At 40.7% G+C, this 17357-nt stretch overlaps 2 protein-coding genes across 8 annotated transcripts in view; one reads left to right on the plus strand and one right to left on the minus strand.

The window, feature by feature from the left end:
- troap (trophinin associated protein) overlaps positions 1–1856 on the minus strand; it is a 15020-nt gene extending 13164 nt beyond the window's left edge. For 4 of the 7 annotated variants that reach the window (XM_015053606.1, XM_015053607.1, XM_015053608.1 and 1 more), the window contains exons 1-2: positions 1721–1856; positions 1205–1305 (exon numbers count right to left, since the gene is read on the minus strand). In XM_015053606.1, coding sequence (XP_014909092.1) covers positions 1205–1263 — 59 coding nt within the window. In that variant the 5' untranslated portion in view covers positions 1264–1305; positions 1721–1856. The remainder of the gene's footprint in view (positions 1–1204; positions 1306–1720) is intronic. The other 3 variants (XM_015053604.1, XM_015053603.1, XM_015053605.1) reach the window with 3 other exon arrangements.
- Positions 1857–2266: 410 nt separating this feature from the next.
- On the plus strand, positions 2267–17125 carry LOC106960477 (DEF6 guanine nucleotide exchange factor). Its single transcript, XM_015053597.1, has 12 exons — positions 2267–2384; positions 2816–3105; positions 7468–7608; positions 7698–7883; positions 8537–8764; positions 8844–8990; positions 11800–11908; positions 11988–12286; positions 12380–12546; positions 12784–12982; positions 14450–14540; positions 16306–17125. The coding sequence occupies exons 2-12, from the start codon at positions 2848–2850 to the stop codon at positions 16500–16502; spliced, it is 2022 nt and encodes a 673-aa protein (XP_014909083.1). The 5' UTR covers positions 2267–2384; positions 2816–2847; the 3' UTR covers positions 16503–17125.
- The last annotated feature ends 232 nt before the right edge of the window (positions 17126–17357 follow it).

Raw genomic sequence — 17357 nt, forward strand, 5'->3', positions numbered from 1 at the left:
GGGTAATGACGCCTCCAATATCATTTTTTAAACACTGGTTCCCCCCCTGCTGTTTACCCTGACGACCCACGACTGTCGTCCCAGGTTAAACACCAACCACATCATGAAATATGAAATATGCAGACGATACTATAATTATGGGACTCATTCAGGACGACAATAAAGTGAACTACAGAAAAGAGATACAATATCTTGTGGACTGGTGCAGAATAAACAACCTGCTCCTGAAAGTCGATAAAACAAAAGAGATCATTGTCGACTTCAGGAGGTCTTGACCCAACCACACACCACTCCTAATCAACGACAAAGGAGTGGAGATCGTCAGCAGCACTAAGTTCCTGAGGGTGCACATTACAGACAACCTCAGCTGGACAACTCACATCACTTCACTGGTGAAAAAAAGCACAGCAGCGCCTGCACTTTCTGAGACAAATGAGAAGAGCTTCACTCCTCCCTCCCATCCTCTCCACCTTCTACAGAGGAACTATTGAGAGCCTGCTGATCAGCATCTTGTCTGGGTGCTGCAAGGCCTCAGACTGGAAGTCTCTGCGAAGAGTGGTGAAGACAGCTGAGAGGATTGTTGGGGCTCCACTCCCCCATATCCAGAGTATTGCACACAGACGCTGCTTAGCCAGAGCTAACCAGATCCTCTCTGATTCCACCCATCCTCTCCATGGTCTGTTCATCCGCTTGCTGTCTAGGAGGAGAGTCCGTAGCATCTGCTGCAGAACAGCCAGACTCAGAAATAGTTGTGTCCCACTGGCCATCAGATTGCTCAACAATCCCATCATGAAGACTGTCTAAGACTGTTTGAAAATAGTAATTATTATTTGCATATTATTTAATTATAGGCACACTTGTGTTTTTGTGTGCGCTCCGGTGGCCAAGTGATGACATTGCATTGCCAATTTTACTTATGTTTCTTTGTGCAATGACAATACAATAAGCCTAAGTCTATATGGGTAGCAGCCATTTTAATTTGATTATGTTCTACAACAACTTTCAAGAAAGACTTCTAGTAACCCTCAAAGTACAAATTTTCACAATATCACCAACTTTCTGTTGCATATCACCTTTAAAATGCATATTATTACAAGAAAACGTGCTTTGGATAAATCACACACTAATCTTAGGAGGGAAAAAGTGAATTTGCGGGCCTTTATATATATATATATATATATATATATATATATATATATCTTACCTTAGAAAATCACTGCGGATTTTATTCTGACTTTGTTGACGAAGGACTGGAGAACTCATGATGCTGATCGGGGTAAAAAGACAATCTCAGGATTTGAGCAACTAAAAAAGGGAAACAGAATAAAACATTTGAGCAGCAAAGCATAAATATCCGAACACGCTTTTAAAGATAGGGAGTATAAAACTGACAACGCTAACCAACAAGAAAAAAAAATAACAATAATATTGGCAACTGCCAATATTATTATACTTATGTTTTTCAAAGAAAAACAAATATCGCCGACAAGGCAAACAATAAAGCGAAAACACATGAAATGGGTGTTGTGAAGAGCCAGCTAAAATATTAGCAAACAAAGAAGTTAGCTTTGACCCAAACAGAAAGCTACGTTTAAAGCACACGCTACACACGACCGAAAGCTAGCTGCTGCTTCTTTCAGATACATCTAAAAGGCCTATGGTCCTTTATCAGTCGTTTGAAAAATGAAATAAACTCTTTCAAAGACAGCTTATTCCTTACTCCAAGTTGGTTTGGTTTACCAGACGTTTCGTGCTGATTTAAAGCTCCTTCGTTCCGTTCTTTCTTGCTATGAAAAAGGCCTGTCAACTTCCTGGACCATAAACAGTTTTCAAAAAGCGCGCTTCGTCATTGGTTAAAAGTAGATCCCAAATTGACCAATGGCTGTGAGGAATTTGGTAACCGAACAAAGGGCAACCAATAAGCATCGGATCTTCACAAACAACTCCATGGTAACGATGATAAGGTTGTTTTACCACGTGACTAGTTTATTTGCCGCGAGACCCGTCACTCTCCATCTCCCCCACCGCTAGATAGCTAGATAGATAGCTAGATAGATAGATAGATAGATAGATAGATAATGTGAAGAGTGAAAACATCTGTTATTCTGTATTATTAGCAAATTCTTGCGGATTTAACGTTACTTGTTTGCTAAAAAAGAAAAAAAACAAAGAAAAAAACAAAGAAAGGGAAATCTAAAACAAATACAAAGTCAGAAAATCTAAAAAATAAAATGAAATGAAAAAAAAAAACGATCAAGAGGTTAATGATAACTTTAGAGGTACAGTCCAAGAAGAAAGCCATGAGAAGTCAGTCCTCTTCACGATCTGCCATAAAACATGGGTTTGGGACACAGCAAATATGCGGCGAAAAGGACAATGATCAGGTGAGATTCCAAAGACAGTTTCCCCTTCACACAATAATAAATAGTGGTGGCAGCATCATGCTGCGGGGATACTTTATCCTCTGTTTTAACAAAACAGAAAATAATGACATAAAATCATATCTGAAATGTATAATCTCGTGACATACAGCATGCTCTTTGTGCTAACATAGCATAATGATATATAAATCCCAAAAACTCCAATCAAACTAGATTCATGCAGGACACGACAATAAGGAACAGTCTAAACAGACAGACACAAACGACATGTTTTAATTTTACAGCTATACCTCCATCAGCTTTGATTGGGATTTGGTAAATTATTATTTGTTAACATTTTTCCTTTGATAAATAAAATGATCAGTGTCTAGAATTAGTTTTAAATCACGTTGTCTCTATTAAAACCTTTTTTTTCTCTCTCTCTCTCTCTCAAGTCAAGACAGAACCCTCCCTGTCTATCTTGTGGATGTCCAGCAGGTGTCGCTGCCCGCAGGCTTGCAACGCCACACAGCAGCAGCAGCAACAGAGTGCGTGTCTGCCTGTCACCCAGGGGCCCCGTGTCAACAGCAGAGGGAAGAAGAAGACAGACACGCAGAGGAGGAAATCAGAAAATAACGGCGTTGCAGAAATGGACCTGCGCTCTGAGCTGCTCAAGTCCATATGGTACGGTTTTACTGCCCTGGATCTAGAGAAGAGTGGGAAGGTGTCCAAGTCTCAGCTGAAGGTGAGTGGAGGGTCCTCTAACTTGAAGATGGAGGGGTGTGGGGGTGGAAACAAAGTGATCTTTTTGTGTCTGAGGTGAAGATTGACAGACGTGGTGATGTTGCTTCATTTCCTACCAGGGTTCACTTTCAACAGATAAAAGTTTGTCAGGCACACAAGTAAATTTAACAAATAATTGCTGTTTGCCTAGAGTGTGTTCAGCTGTGTACTTCAGGAAATGAGAGCGAACTGTCTGATTTCCATCACATTTCCTGTGCAAAGCAGCTTTACTTTAAACTGCGGCAACGAGGAACAATTTTGTTCCCTATATTTCCAGTGAAATGCTTACAGTGCTGAAAAGAGGGCACAATATGCACCTCTGTGTGGCAGGCAGGCAGGCAGCACGAGTTTGCTCTGTCTGCATGTGAATGGGACCCGTCATCATCAACGCTTGGGCCTCAATGTGCCATCTTGTAGTGCAAAGGGACCTCTGGCACTGGAGAGCAGCCTCGTTGAATAGAGTATGTTCCCAGCATGTACGTCAAACAGGACATTGTTGCATGTGAGGGCAAGGACAAAGTGGAAACATACTGACAATTGTTGCGTCTCGCTGTAGGGCTTCAATAAAGCCACTGTGCTTCTTTCTCTCTCTCTCTCTTTCCCTCTCTCTGTCTCTTTTCTTTTTTGTTGCTCTCATTGTTATGTCACTTTTTCTCGGTGTGGCTCAGGCTCTGTTTTCCAGCCACCACCACGTTTCTGCAACGTCGCTCAGAGCTCCTGGCTTACAGCGAGTCAGCCTTATGACTTGGCTTATCCCACTTCCAGCCCTCCATTGTCGGCATCATGCATCTCGTGTACAGGCACCATGTTCTGTGTGGAGGCGAGCACTTTGCATGCTGTGGCCTCAAAAGTTAACAGACGTAGAGAACTGGAGACTGGAGACAGGATGTGGTTATGGCTCAGCACGCAGAAACTAGGTGCCTGATATCGTGCAGCAGATGTCTCAAGATGTTGCACTCCCTTGGCGACAGAAATAAAATAAAGGGAAAAAAGTTGATAGAAACGCAATAGTGGTAACTCTACCACATTAATCCAATATAAACAGATCAAATTAGATATCTTTCCTCCCTCTTCTCTTCATTTTGGTGCAACATCTGCTAATAATCTGTCATTTTCATTTAGGTAATTTCACTTTTCATGAGGCCACACCGGTCCAGACTGCAAACAATTAGCACCTCTGAACATGTTAACATCATATGGTTAGACAACAAAATTAGAGCCATGAACTCATTTTCAGACTCGGTTCATCCCTTTTCTGCACACTGCTACAGGAAACACTGCTCAGAAAACGTACCAATACTGTTCCTCCAAGGGAAGTGCATGCATCGAGTGTCACACACATGGTGCAAGTTGTGTGTTATTAGCTGTGACAAAACTATTAAGTTTTAACGGACTTATTAAAAGAGCACATAAGAATAGAATGCTGTCAGTTCATGAACTTTTCGAATGTGTTATCATAAACAAAGCTGCTCTTTTCTTGGCCCTCTTATAGGCACAAAAGAGCAAACACTGTTTAGCGTGAGGTTTATGCCAAATTTGACTTCTGCGGGTGTGGAATAATATTTTGCCCAAAACATGAAGAAGTATCATCTGAAAATTTGCTAAGCCAGATTAATATGAACAAATACAGGATTCTAGCATTTTCTTGAAACGTCTGGATTGTTCTGGTACATGGAAAACGTATGAAAATTAAAGTTTCTGCCCATGTTGAGCTGTTTCCAGATGGCATCGTTTATCTTTGATTTGCCATTTGACAAGTTAGCTTTTAGTCAAATGTATTCATTGACTGGGGTTTTTTTTATTTATTTACTGACAGAACCGATGGATAAATGGAAAAGTAAAAACGATTTCTTAATGCTCTTTGGTTCTCTTAGTTCTGGATTTTAACCAAATTATGTTGCTCTCAAGGAAAAAAAATACCAAAAACAGAAAGACGTGAAATCAATGCTAACTCAGAAGCCAACCTCATTTTGTGCATTTTATGATTTCTGAGAAATCATTATAAGTCCCAACTGAGGAAACATTTTAGTTAGTAAAAGTATATAATTTAGGAAATAGATTTGTAAGAAAACTTCAAAAGTGTTAGCAGGAGAGCTAAGCATTGACAGATCATCTGAATCCCCTCGATATATTAACTCTGTCAAAATAAGAACTGCTGCTGTCTGTAAATGTGGAACAACATGTACTTTGTTCAAGGTCAAGTAGATTTGGGTAACTGGATGCTGGATTCAAAAACTGCCACCTCTGGCAAAGAACCAGCAACACACTTTTTTCCCAGTTTTTTCCTTTGCTTTGCTGTGGTGGAAATGTTGTATGTAAACTAAGTAGCAAGAGCGAATAGTACATCAGTCACCGTTTAACTGCTGTCTAATCAATTAGACGACGTTTGTTTTGTTCTATTTTGTGAGATCAGACAGAATAGATTTTTAAACTCATTGGTTGTGAGTTTTCAGATTGTTTTACGCTGATGCTTATTGAGAATTGTGCGACTTTGTGGGCGTGTTTAAAGGCTCGTAAAAGATTGCGTGAAACCTGAATTGTTCAGAGCAATGCATAGGTGGTGATCTGATGTGCTGCTCTCCTTTCTGCAGCAATCTTTAAAACCCAGGACTCTGTCTGATCTGGATTTGTTTGTTTTTTTTTCCACTTCACAGACCTACAGAAGAAGAAATGATCAAAACTCTGAAGCAGAAAACTATCAACATGGCTGCTCAGGTCTTTTAAGAAAGAGCATAGCCTTCAAAATAAAACCCCACAGTTTTCAAAGGGTTAAAACTGAACTATATTGCAGCAGTACAGAAGTACTGACCGTGTTGGTAGCTTCCTGCACAGCAGTTTTTCTAAACATTGTATAAATGCATGTTTTGCTTTTGTAATCTGTTACAGGCTGTCAGAGGGTTAAATATAAGTCACATCTCTTACAGTGCTGCATCTTCGTGTTAAATAATCTGTAATACACAAAACAAACATAATTAATCCGAATACGTCTCGAGAATATCGGACTTTTTTCAGGACATAAAGGGGAAAAAAGATATCTTTAGAAAAACCGAAAGTGTGTTATCCTGACAATCAACCACACAGCTGAGACACACATGCCACCAAAGTTCACAGATACTTGAACTGACTTACCTGAGCAGAAAATTTCACATTTGTCTTATTCAACTAACTGCTTTGAGAAACACAATGCAGCTCATGTTGAACAAACATGGTGAATTCTCTACTCACTGTATTTTATTCTTTTTGCTGCACTATCGCTGGAAAGGCAAGCAACAGTAAAAGCCAAACCTAATGTTTTTCCATGCACTATTTTCTGCAGCTTCTTGCAGATTTTTATTTTTTACTGCTTTGCAAACTGATAATGAGTGCAAAAAAAGACAAGCATCTGTAGCATCATCTTAAAGCTTTCCTGCCCTGGTTATCAATCTGAAACATGAACAAATTTGCATCTAGTATAGGGATGCAGAAATCGGTTCAAGGGAGAAGACTTCCTACAATAAAATAAAAATAGCAAAATGTGCTTTATCTCAGCTTTATCAAGTGATCTGTGGATGAAGTTCAAAGTAGCAATGCGTTCGTCTCAGAATCTGAGCAGAAAAACAGTTTTGAAAACTTTTAGCAGGTTTGATGCTCGTTAAACAACGTGCTGAAATCATACTTACCATGCATAATGTCGCATTTGTACTGTTTTTTGTTTTTTAAGTTGAAAAGATATTAAATGTCGGAAAGTTACACCAACAGGCATGGGATCTCAGTATCAGAACCTGTCTAAAAATAGGCACTGAAAAAGAGAATTTGGCACTAAGCTGCTCAAAAGTACTCAGATTAGGAAATGGCACGAGCCACTCATGACGTTTCTACAACAGTTTGCGGAAAATGTTACTATTTTTCTGCTTCAGCAAGTAATTTTGAAGGCCAGGATGCAGCTGAAGTTTAAAAAAACAAGTTTGCTCTTAGAAGAAGATGTTGTCCTTTGTATTGGACTAGCATTTCTCAAAATGGACTGTTCAAATTTTCTAAAAGTCTTTCATGCGGTGTTTGTTCATGTATTTTCTTTAATCGTTATAGCATCTTGTGAACTTGTCTCTTTCTGTCTCTAAAGATCTGGATAAATCTTATCTTTGTTTGAAGTGTTTTAACCCTGCATTTTGTGTGTGTGTGTGTGTGTGTGTGTGTGTGTGTGTGTGTGTGTGTGTGTGTGTGTGTGTTTTTAAACGCTGCGTTTACAAAAATTGATAAGATTAAACCATTTTATCAGTTCGATAGAAATAAATCTTCTCTTCTGTTTTCTGAAAGTTTTTTTTTTTTTTTCTCTTTGATTTTTCAGGTTCTGTCTCACAACCTTTGCACAGTCCTGAGCATCCCGCATGACCCCGTGGCTTTGGAGGAGCACTTCAGGGATGACGACGACGGCCCCGTTTCCAGTCAGGGTTACATGCCTTATCTCAACAAATACATCCTCGATAAGGTGAGCGCACACCAGCACAGCTTTATTTCTCCTGGTGTTCCAAGAAGCTTTAGCACATTTTTAATCGCTACATCCCTCCGCTGCTTCAGGTTGTGGAAGGCTCATTTAATAAGGAAAACGTGGACGAGCTTTGTTGGACTCTTACGGCGAAGAAGAACTACCAGCCAGACAGAAGCAGCATCTCAGTTCTGCCAGACCGGGACGCTTTTCGACTGTGGTGCCTTTTTAACTTTCTCTCCGAAGATAAATACCCGTTGGTTATGGTTCCAGATGAGGTGGGTTGAACCAGAAGGTGGATAAATCTACTGCACACCTAATTATGAAGTTGGATCTTCAGAAAGCCACTGAGTTGGAAGCGGGTGAAACTCTGCTGCTTTCCACCATGGGACACGGTGCACTTTTCGTGCCGCAATGTGGGCTTGTTTCTCACTCGTAAACACCCGTTTTGGTTTCCTGTCATGCGTTTTTTTTTTTCACCCGCTGCCAAGAGAAAGCTCCAAATTTCAGGGTCAGAGTGTTTGCTTTAACTCAGGGTGTGAGAAAACACCATTCAGCTTTATTTTGGTATGTTTTTCACTCAGGCACCACTGTACCAAAAATAGTGCTGCAGTGAGACTGACGTTACTATATAGGTTTGGCAAAAGAAAAAAAAAATAGTGTGTTGAAGCCTTACATGCACGGTTACAGTTAGCAAGTCAGGAAACATTTCACTGCAATGTTAGTAATAATGCTGGCAAAGAAGTGGTTTTTTTTAAAAATATGGTTTTGATAAGAAAAACGTAAAACTTCAGCAAGAACAAGCTTAAATCTCAAATGTTCAACAAGATATTACTTTAATCAAAGTTCCATCCACAGAGTCTCCTTTTAAAGAAAATGTTGTTGTTGCAAACGCCAGCGGCTCACACAGATCTTCTCCCTCTTCATTCAGGTGGAGTACCTCCTAAAGAAGATATGCATGGCGATGAGCATCGAGTTCAACTGCGTTGAGCTCGATGACTTCTTCTCTCAGGACTCAGGGCATCAGAATGGCATCACCGTCTGGGTCTTTCTCCAGATGATGAACTCTGGGAAAATAACCCGAGCCATCGACAAGAGCATCACCAGCATGGCGATAGAGGAGGTGTACAGGGAGATAGTCGGCGACGTCCTGAAAGAGGTAGGCGGACAGAAAAGTGCTCCCTTTGTGCCACGCTTTACGTCCGTGAAGTCATGCGTGCGCGTTGATTTGGATTCAGGGTTATCTGTGGAAGAAAGGCCAGCTAAGGAGAAACTGGAAGGAACGCTGGTTCACTTTGAGGCCCAGCAACCTGTCCTACTACACCGGAGAGGACCGCAAGGACTGCCAAGGGAATATAGTCCTGGACGGGAACTGCTGCGTGGAGGTAAGCGGAGAACATCGCTGTTTTTCCTGTTTGTCTGAAAAAAGGAAAACTAAAGGTGGGGACTTCCCTAAAATGCAGAAAGTAATCCAGAGAGGACAGTAAAGTGGTTACTTGATATCTAACCGCTTTTATATGCTGTGCTTTTCTTTAAAATGTAGTTTTTGAAACAAAGCAGCAGCTAAAAAAGAAATCACTCAAATGCTCCCGGAGAGAAATAAAACGTCGTTAGATGGGATATTTCTTGAAAGTGGTTTCTAAAAAGAAGTGAATCGTTTTACTTTTTTTTGTTTATCTCCTGCCGTCTCTTCACCTTGGAGCGGTGCTGTTGCAAGTTTCCGTAAAATGAGCGAACTGTATTTTTGAAACTTGTTTAACCTGTTGGCATCATTTACCTTTCCTGCTCATACTTGAGGGCACTCAGTGTGTTCAGATATCTTCGGGTCGCTGTGACTCAGCTGGGTCCTCAGAGAACAAGAGCAAAACGAAGCAGACAAAGGCTCTCAGAGCAGCTCATATTCAAATCTGTCTCTTTCTGTGGTTAGGCGACACAACTGTGTTTTGTCTGATTTTTGAAACAATAAAATTTTGCAGTAGTGAAATGCATTATATTTTGGATAAAGACACAGTTGTACCTCAGTGTATGGTGACAGCTCAGATCAGATAGAGTCAGACAAACTTCCCTCCAAACCCACGATGATATTTTAAAGCTGCATAATCATAACGGCTTGACTACAAAAATCCCAGATGATGATTCTCTTTCAAACTTTCCAGTCTTGTACCAACATTTTAAATTAATGCTGCTGATATTCTCTCTACAATCTACAGCCTAGTGTAGCGTCATCAGCCATCAGCTACGAGAAAACGCTTCGCCTATCCTCCAAAATGCTCCTTCAATTCGGATCATGACTGGAAGTAGGAAGTTTATAAGTTGCACTCGGAACAATCTCACTAATGTGACCATAAAAGTTAGAATTAGGACGCATTAGGACACTGGACCCGGGCTGTGTTGATCATCCATACATTTCCCTAAAGATGCAGTGAGAGTTGTTTTGGTCACATGTCAGAAGCTGTGAATAAACCGCCTGGGAAGATGAGGTTAGATGTTAGAGAGATGAAATCTGAGGCCACCTTGACAGATAAAATGAAAGAAGTGAGAGAGACGGCACATCCTCAAGAAACGAGAGAAGAAGTCCAGTTGTCTTCTGCTTAGAAACTTGGCAACGCTGCTTTCTATCTTCACCTAACTTCAGATTTAACTGAACGGATTAGATCTACATTAACAAAGCAAAAATCCCGTAACAATCTACAGCCGTTTTTCTGTGATTTACTTGAGTCAAGCAATGAGGCTTTGCTTGCAGTAACCTGTTTGCCCGGTTGGCTGGACTTTTCCTGCTAACGTTCCTGTTACACTGGGTACCACAAACCTGAAAGTGACCACTTCTTAGAAAGCAAACGAAGGACTTCTAATGACAAAAACCACAAAACTCAATTTCTTTTGTTATGTGTTTTAACTACAATCTTTCAGAATAAGGAGGTCCAAATTACACAGTCCTGGCAGCTGCTTGCTATAAATGTTTTCAGTCTTGAAGAGTCCTTTCAGTGATAATACAGAGAGACTGAAAAGTATCAGATCAATGATAATACTTGTCCTTCAGCTGAAGTGATTAAATACCAACAAAATATGTTGTCCGAGTGAGAAATCAGCAGAAATGCAGAATTTCTGCCAAGTTTGATTCAATTTCATGGCCTGAATCAGGTACAGTACAAAGTACCGTAACCTGTTTTGGTGAGTGTAAAATCATGCAACATTATAATATAAACTTTTATTAAAGAAAACTTTTTTCATGTTTAATTAATGTAAACAATACTCAAATTTCATCTTAAAGTGTCCATAAGACTAACGAGTCCAATTTCTATTCAGAAATTTTTCATCAGATTAATTCAAGACGACAGTCCAGTCATATAAAGAGATTCAAACTCAATTACATGACTTAAAATTTGGTTGTAGTTCTCATAAAATGCAGTCTGTAGCGCCACCTAGTTATGAAATTATCAATCTAAGCTGGCTGCATGGAGGTCGTGGCCATGCGGCATCCTGAACAAGCATGTGGCGACAGCGGAAAGGAACAACTCCCTTTTAGCAGTAAGAAACCTCCAGTTAATCCAGTAAATAAAGTCAAACCTATCCAAGTCCAGACGAAGAACAGAGTGATACAAGAAACGTGGAGTAAAGAATCTTGGAAGAGAGACTGATTGCTAATATTAGCTAGCTAGCTTTGCTAACATCACTTACATATAGTTTGCATTTCTTTGTGCTTAGTTTCTAAGTGGAGGTAAAATGTACAAGTTGCTTTATGCTTTCTTCTTTCTTCTTTTTTGTTGCATGTTGGTTTACAGATATTCTCTCTACAGCAGCCAATTGGTAGTCAAATTGTATTGCTGAAGATTTTGGAACCATCCTGTCCTGCTCTTAAAGAACTACTTCCCATTTTCTTGGAGTTTGAGTTAAAGAGGTTGGGGATGGGTGACGACTATAACAAAAATGCATATTCAGCAATGAGTCGCGTGATTGCTTGGATTCAAACCGAGACGTCCAATAAAAGCAAGGATGTCAACAAATACATTTATTCTGGCAACTTACCAATATTCGCTTGACTGAACTCGAAATAAAATCCTCAAAGTTCGAGACCAGGACAAGACGGGGTCTAAATGTGTCCGAGACGAGACTGAGACCATCGATAATGGCGACTGGAACAGTACAACACTAACACGTATAATTTAAATTCTCTACATTTATGTGTTTGACCAGGTGCTGCCTGACCGAGATGGGAAGAGGTGCATGTTTTGCTTGAAAACCTTGTCCAAAACCTACGAAATGAGTGCTTCGGACACCAAACAAAGACAGGAGTGGACGGCAGGTCAGAGAGGACGCTTCTGTTCTTTGAGTCGCCCAGCAAAATCTAAAGGCCTTGACCTTCATCCTCTTCGTCTTCACAGCCATTCAAACGGCCATCAGGCTGCACGTGGAGGGCAAAACGTCTCTGCATAAAGACCTGAAGCTGAAGAGGCGAGAGCAGCGAGAGCAGCGGGAGAAACGACGGCAGGCCAAAGAGGAGGAGCTGCAGAGGCTGCGGGCCTTACAGGAGGAAAGGGAGCGCAAGCTGGCGGAGCTGGAGCTCCTGAAGGAGGCGCAGAAGCAGGCGCAGGTCCTGATGGACCAGGACGAGCAGAGGAGACGCCAGCAGCACGAGCAGCTCCAGCGCACTCTGGAGATTCAGCTCCGTGAGGCGGAGGAGGTGAGCGGGGCAGGGGAACGGAGGAGAGCACTTTAAAGAGTACAAAGGAGGAACTCGGGGAACTTTTTTTCCTTCTTTTCCGCCACTCTACAGGCCAGAGTTAGCATGCAGGCTGAGATGGCTCTGAAGGAGGAGGAAGCAGAGCGGCAGAGGAAGAGGATCCAGGAGCTGGAGGAGATGCAGAAGCGTCTGGAGGAGGCGCTGCAGCAGGAGATTAAAGCCAGGCTGGATGAGGAGGGCTTCCGTTACGCTCAGGCCAGGTAGATGTTACAAAAAACACATTCACGCATGCAGTTGTGGGTCCGAAGAGACGCTTTTGTGTGGAGACAGTAGATTTCAAGCTCTGGGGTTCACGCTGGGTTATCTTCCTGAGGAAGTCGGCCTGCGTGGCAGAGGAAGTTGGCAGCTGTTTGTCTGTACTCGGTGCTAATTCAGCTGAAAGCCTCCGATCACACAGTTCACCTTCCTTGCACGTTTATCTTATCTTTCGTCCTCAGGTTACTGGCTGAGGAGGAGGAGAAAATGAAGGCTCTAATGGCCCTGCAGGAGGAGCAGGAGGAGTACATCGTGAAGACGCAGAGGGAAAAACAGGAGCTAAAGCAGGAAATGGAAGTCAAGTCTCGGGCCCTGGATGAGGCACAGAGGCAGCTGGAGGAGGTCCGAGCCAACAGACACAGGGTTGACCAGGATGTAGTGGTGAGTGGAAAAAACACAGCCCATATAAGTCCTTCACTTCTCAGAGTAAAATGTGTGAGAACTCAGAGCTGAACTCCAGCTAAAGACAGCAAAATAATTCCTTTAATAGACTGTGATTCATTCCTTTTATTAGCTGGAATTATACATGTTTGATATTTGTAATAATTAAAGGCAGCTGCGTCATTCCAGTCAGGGACTGACAAAAAGGCCCAAAAAGCAGCGCGAATTGCCACAATGAACAAGATTGACTCGAATCCGTTATTGTCTTGGTCAATAACGGAGCAGAAAATGCTGACGGGAAACAAAGGGATTCCTGAACAAACAGAAACTAACTTTCTTTTTTGAGTTAGACAAGGCCTCCTGTAAAATTACAGATGTGCCATTTATTCAGACATTTTCCCTCAATCTGATCCACAATCAGATTCTGGAAATCCCTTTTCTTCTTTTTATCTAATCAACGCTCATCCATCCAAGTAATTTGATTGAAGTTTAAAAACAATCAGATGAGCGTTTCCTCGGATGCTTTACTACATAAATGGCTCTAATTTTGTATCTTCTGTTGGATTAAAACTTCAAGCCTTGTCAAAGAACCTGCAAAACAATTTTTCCTTCTTGTCCTTGAAAAAACCTAATCCAGCGAGGAAAGGCCTAATCTGTGCATCTCTATGCAAATAGTTGCAGTGAAAACTAAACAAAGAGACGTTTATTTAGGTCTGAACAACCAGGACTACTGTCACAAAATTGTAACCTTCAGAATTAGAAGTTTAATTATGTCTTTTTTTTAAAAATGTTTTTGTTACATCTTTCAGCAAAAATAAAGAAAAACAGGCATTTCAAAGCACTTACCAAGACAATCAGTTAGAAATATGCAGTTTAATCAGTCCAATCATACCGATTCAGATTTACCCATCTTCCAGTTTTATCCTAATTATACAATGAAATCAAGTTCAATTGGTAAAAAATTATTTTGTCTACTGAAAGAAATCCAGCCAATTGAGTCAATGACTTTGCAGCAGTCTGTCCCACTAAAACAGGATGTGGTGACGGTGGACGGAGTTGTTAATGTTGCAAATAGCCCCCTCATCGTCAGCGTGCATGAGGCAACGGCGGGAGGGAAAGTTACTCTGAATTTCATGGTTGTGAATTAATCAGAATATCAATCAGATTAGCTCAGAGCTGTGACTGGTGGATGGTCACACTGGTTTCTTCCTGTTAAGAAGAAAGATCGATGCCTCCTCAGGATGTGAGCTTCTCTGTCGAACAGCAGAATCATAATGACATAATATAATAAAGTCAGTGTGATGGTTTTAATATTATTGTACTGCGTGAAATGATATCAAAATATGATTTTGATGCAGTTGTTCTCAATGGCTTTCATCTGCTGGTCTTGTAAAGTGAGCTGAGGTGATATTTTGTGCTCCTCTTGGTTCAAAGATGATTTAGGGGGTTTCTCTCTTCCCGTGACAGGCTGCTCAGAGGAAACTTCGCCAGGCGAGCACCAACGTCAAACACTGGAACGTCCAGATGAACAGACTGATGCGGCCGATCGGACCCGGCGGTGAGCTTGGATCTTAGTTTAGGGAGCGTCGGAGGCTGAATTAAATGTCCCTCTTGAGCTGTTCTGGTTCATTTCATGCTGTGTCTTAGAGGAGTTCATAGTTCATGTTCATAGTTTGCCGTCATAGTTTTCTAAAATCCATGTCAGTCTTGTGAAAGGAAATGTGGCTTTATGACATCTGTAAATGTACAAGCAGGGTGTCGCTTAGGGTTATTTTAGTTTTGAGGAGTCATACTCTCTCTTATTAGCAGAAATCAGAACCACAATCATATAAAGTTTTATTAAAAAAATAGTAAACAGATTGAATTATACATGATGTTTAAGTTGACTGTTGTCATGGTGAAAATACTGATTCAACAAAATGAACTGATGTGGTTTAAGCAGGGTGTCGCTTAGGGTTATTTTAGTTTTGAGGAGTCATACTCTCTCTTATTAGCAGAAATCAGAACCACAATCATTGACTATGTAATATAAGGTTTTATAAAAAAAATAGTAAACAGATTGAATTATACATGATGTTTAAGTTGACTGTCGTCATGGTGAAAATACTGATTCAACAAAAATGAACTGATGTGGTTTAAGTATGTGGGTTCAAATAAAACGTAGTTGCTGCCAGATGCAACATGGAAGGAGGAAGAGGAGAGTTGGGTCTGAAATGGTGATGTTCGCTGGTGAAGGAGCGAATTGACCTGCGGAAGTGTCCTGCAATGCAACCAACAGTGCCAGATATATATATATATATATATATATATATATATATATATATATATATATATATATATATTAAAAAAGTGAACGTTTTCTTACTAAAGTTACTCAGCAAGATATTTTTTGCTCTAAAAGAGACAACATAAGTACCAGGTAAAGAAAGTGCTCTAGATAAATATTTCTCCCGTCTATTGAAGATTTATCCAATCTTTTCTTTGGACTTGGGACGCTTTGTCACTCGTTTTCAGTCCAGCATGCGGCCATTTTGACTGGAATGTTATTTTGTTTAAGCCACTTTACGCCGACCTATGACTCACTGAGGCATGAAAAGGCTGCCAAGCTCAAAGAATGAAGCAGTGTTTGTATCGACACATAACAGACAAGTTTGCAAGGAGCCATTTTCGAATTGAATCTTAAGGCTCTTTGTAAGTAGCAGCCTGTCACACTGACACAACTTGTTCCCATTTATTTCGCTGAATCCATTGTAAGATTTCCAGAAATTACTTTTTTTTTTTTTGCTTCAGCAAAGTTTTTCCTCAAAAGAGCGAAAGCGAAAAGTCGAGGATCAGCTAACAGCTGATGTGCATTTTCAGGCCCAGCACCAGGCTGGAGCTGGATTTTGCCCTGTTGCTTCATGACATGACAGTCAGATATTTATCATCTGCTCGAGATGACGAGACTTCTTCTTTCGTCTCCTTTTTTTGTGCACTTTCTCTCGTTTTAAGAACACGGCAGCACAATAAGGTCTCAGAAAACATGGCAGAAAATTAGGATAAAAGAAATCTTTGAAAGACCTTTTAAATGGCTCAGCTTCTTTTTAAGGAAACTCGTTGGAAGCAAGTTACACGAATTCTACTTTACTTTTACATAGAAGTCTACAAAGTAGGTATGACTCAACTCAGTTTTAAATATACTTCCTCCATAGTGTTTTTTTTTTTTTTTTTTGTTACTGTCTAACATATTAATTTCCTCTTTGCCGCTTCTTCCGCCCAAACAGTTTACTCAAAACTCAGTTTTTCCTTCTGATTTCCATATTTTTTTTTGTTTTTCCTTACAGAGAAAAGACCGTCTCTGGGCAGCTCTTTCCAGTCCTTCCAGATCCCGACACAGAGGGACCCCGGGTTGCGTCTCCGAAGGAAGTCTGGATCGGAGGATCAGAGCGAGGAGAGCAAAGAGAACGTGGACAACAGGACCGGGTGCGACTTGGAGAAGCGGCACTCGCATGCCTCCAATGGAGACATGGACATCCCCTAAAAGCATGAATCATCAGAGCCTGGTCTTTTTACCCCCGACGGTGTTTTCTAACAGGAAGCTCAGTGAGACAAGTGTGAAAGGCTGCAGGACTTCTGCACTTAAAACTGAATTTTCTTTACTACTGTTTTCGTTGCAAGATGAATTTACTGACCTCAAATCCAAAACAGTAACCGTTTGAGACATTTCACAGAACATTGCTCAACTAATACTCCTACTTCTTGTGTGAGGCCTGACGTGAACAGAGACGATACCTCGGCGCAAGTAAAAGGGCCTCTAAGCCAAAAAAAAAAAATCTAAAAAAAAAAAGATCCAGGCTAATGTTTTAGCAATGATGATTACAGACGCGACGTAAAGGAAGTTCATCCTTTGTCATCCTGTGTCATTTTTACATATGTAATTTTCTGATTTGTTTTTTTTTTTATTTTTTTTTTTTGGAATGTGAATTTTTGATGTACAGATCTGTTTCAGTATTAGTTAATGGCATCATTTCACTCCTGACAAACAGGAAATAGAGAGAGAGAGTTAGAAAGAGAGGGGAGGGGAGACAACTTCCTGTTTCTAATGTCACCTAACCTAACATGAGTGTAAATAAAAAGCAGTGAATCAATGTCTTAACTACTTTTAAAAACATGTCTCTTTCATGAGCCTGTTTACGTGCAACATTGAATCTGCTGATCATCACACACATAAAGTACATCCAGTGATGCATTTATAAAAGATTAGATGCAATGACGTTTTTTTTTTTTTTTTCTTGTACAAGCTAAGAAGTAAAATGCCAGGCAGGTTTCAGATTCGACGGTTTACGCCCACTCGGCTTTGTGTGAGCTGCAAGCCCTGCTTCAGTTTGAATTTGGG

Source organism: Poecilia latipinna, unplaced genomic scaffold (genome assembly GCF_001443285.1).
Source record: "Poecilia latipinna isolate Pla-1442-1.1 unplaced genomic scaffold, P_latipinna-1.0 Scaffold1187, whole genome shotgun sequence".
NCBI classification, from domain to species: Eukaryota; Metazoa; Chordata; class Actinopteri; order Cyprinodontiformes; family Poeciliidae; genus Poecilia; species Poecilia latipinna.

Bases quoted from the DNA above. Each gene is read 5' to 3' on its own strand.
- LOC106960477 (XM_015053597.1), top strand. From the start codon at position 2,848: ATGTCCAGCAGGTGTCGCTGCCCGCAGGCTTGCAACGCCACACAGCAG. The intron at 7,884-8,536 runs GTGGGTTGAACC...CTCTTCATTCAG, and splicing joins TGGTTATGGTTCCAGATGAG to GTGGAGTACCTCCTAAAGAA. The intron at 8,991-11,799 runs GTAAGCGGAGAA...GTGTTTGACCAG, and splicing joins ACGGGAACTGCTGCGTGGAG to GTGCTGCCTGACCGAGATGG.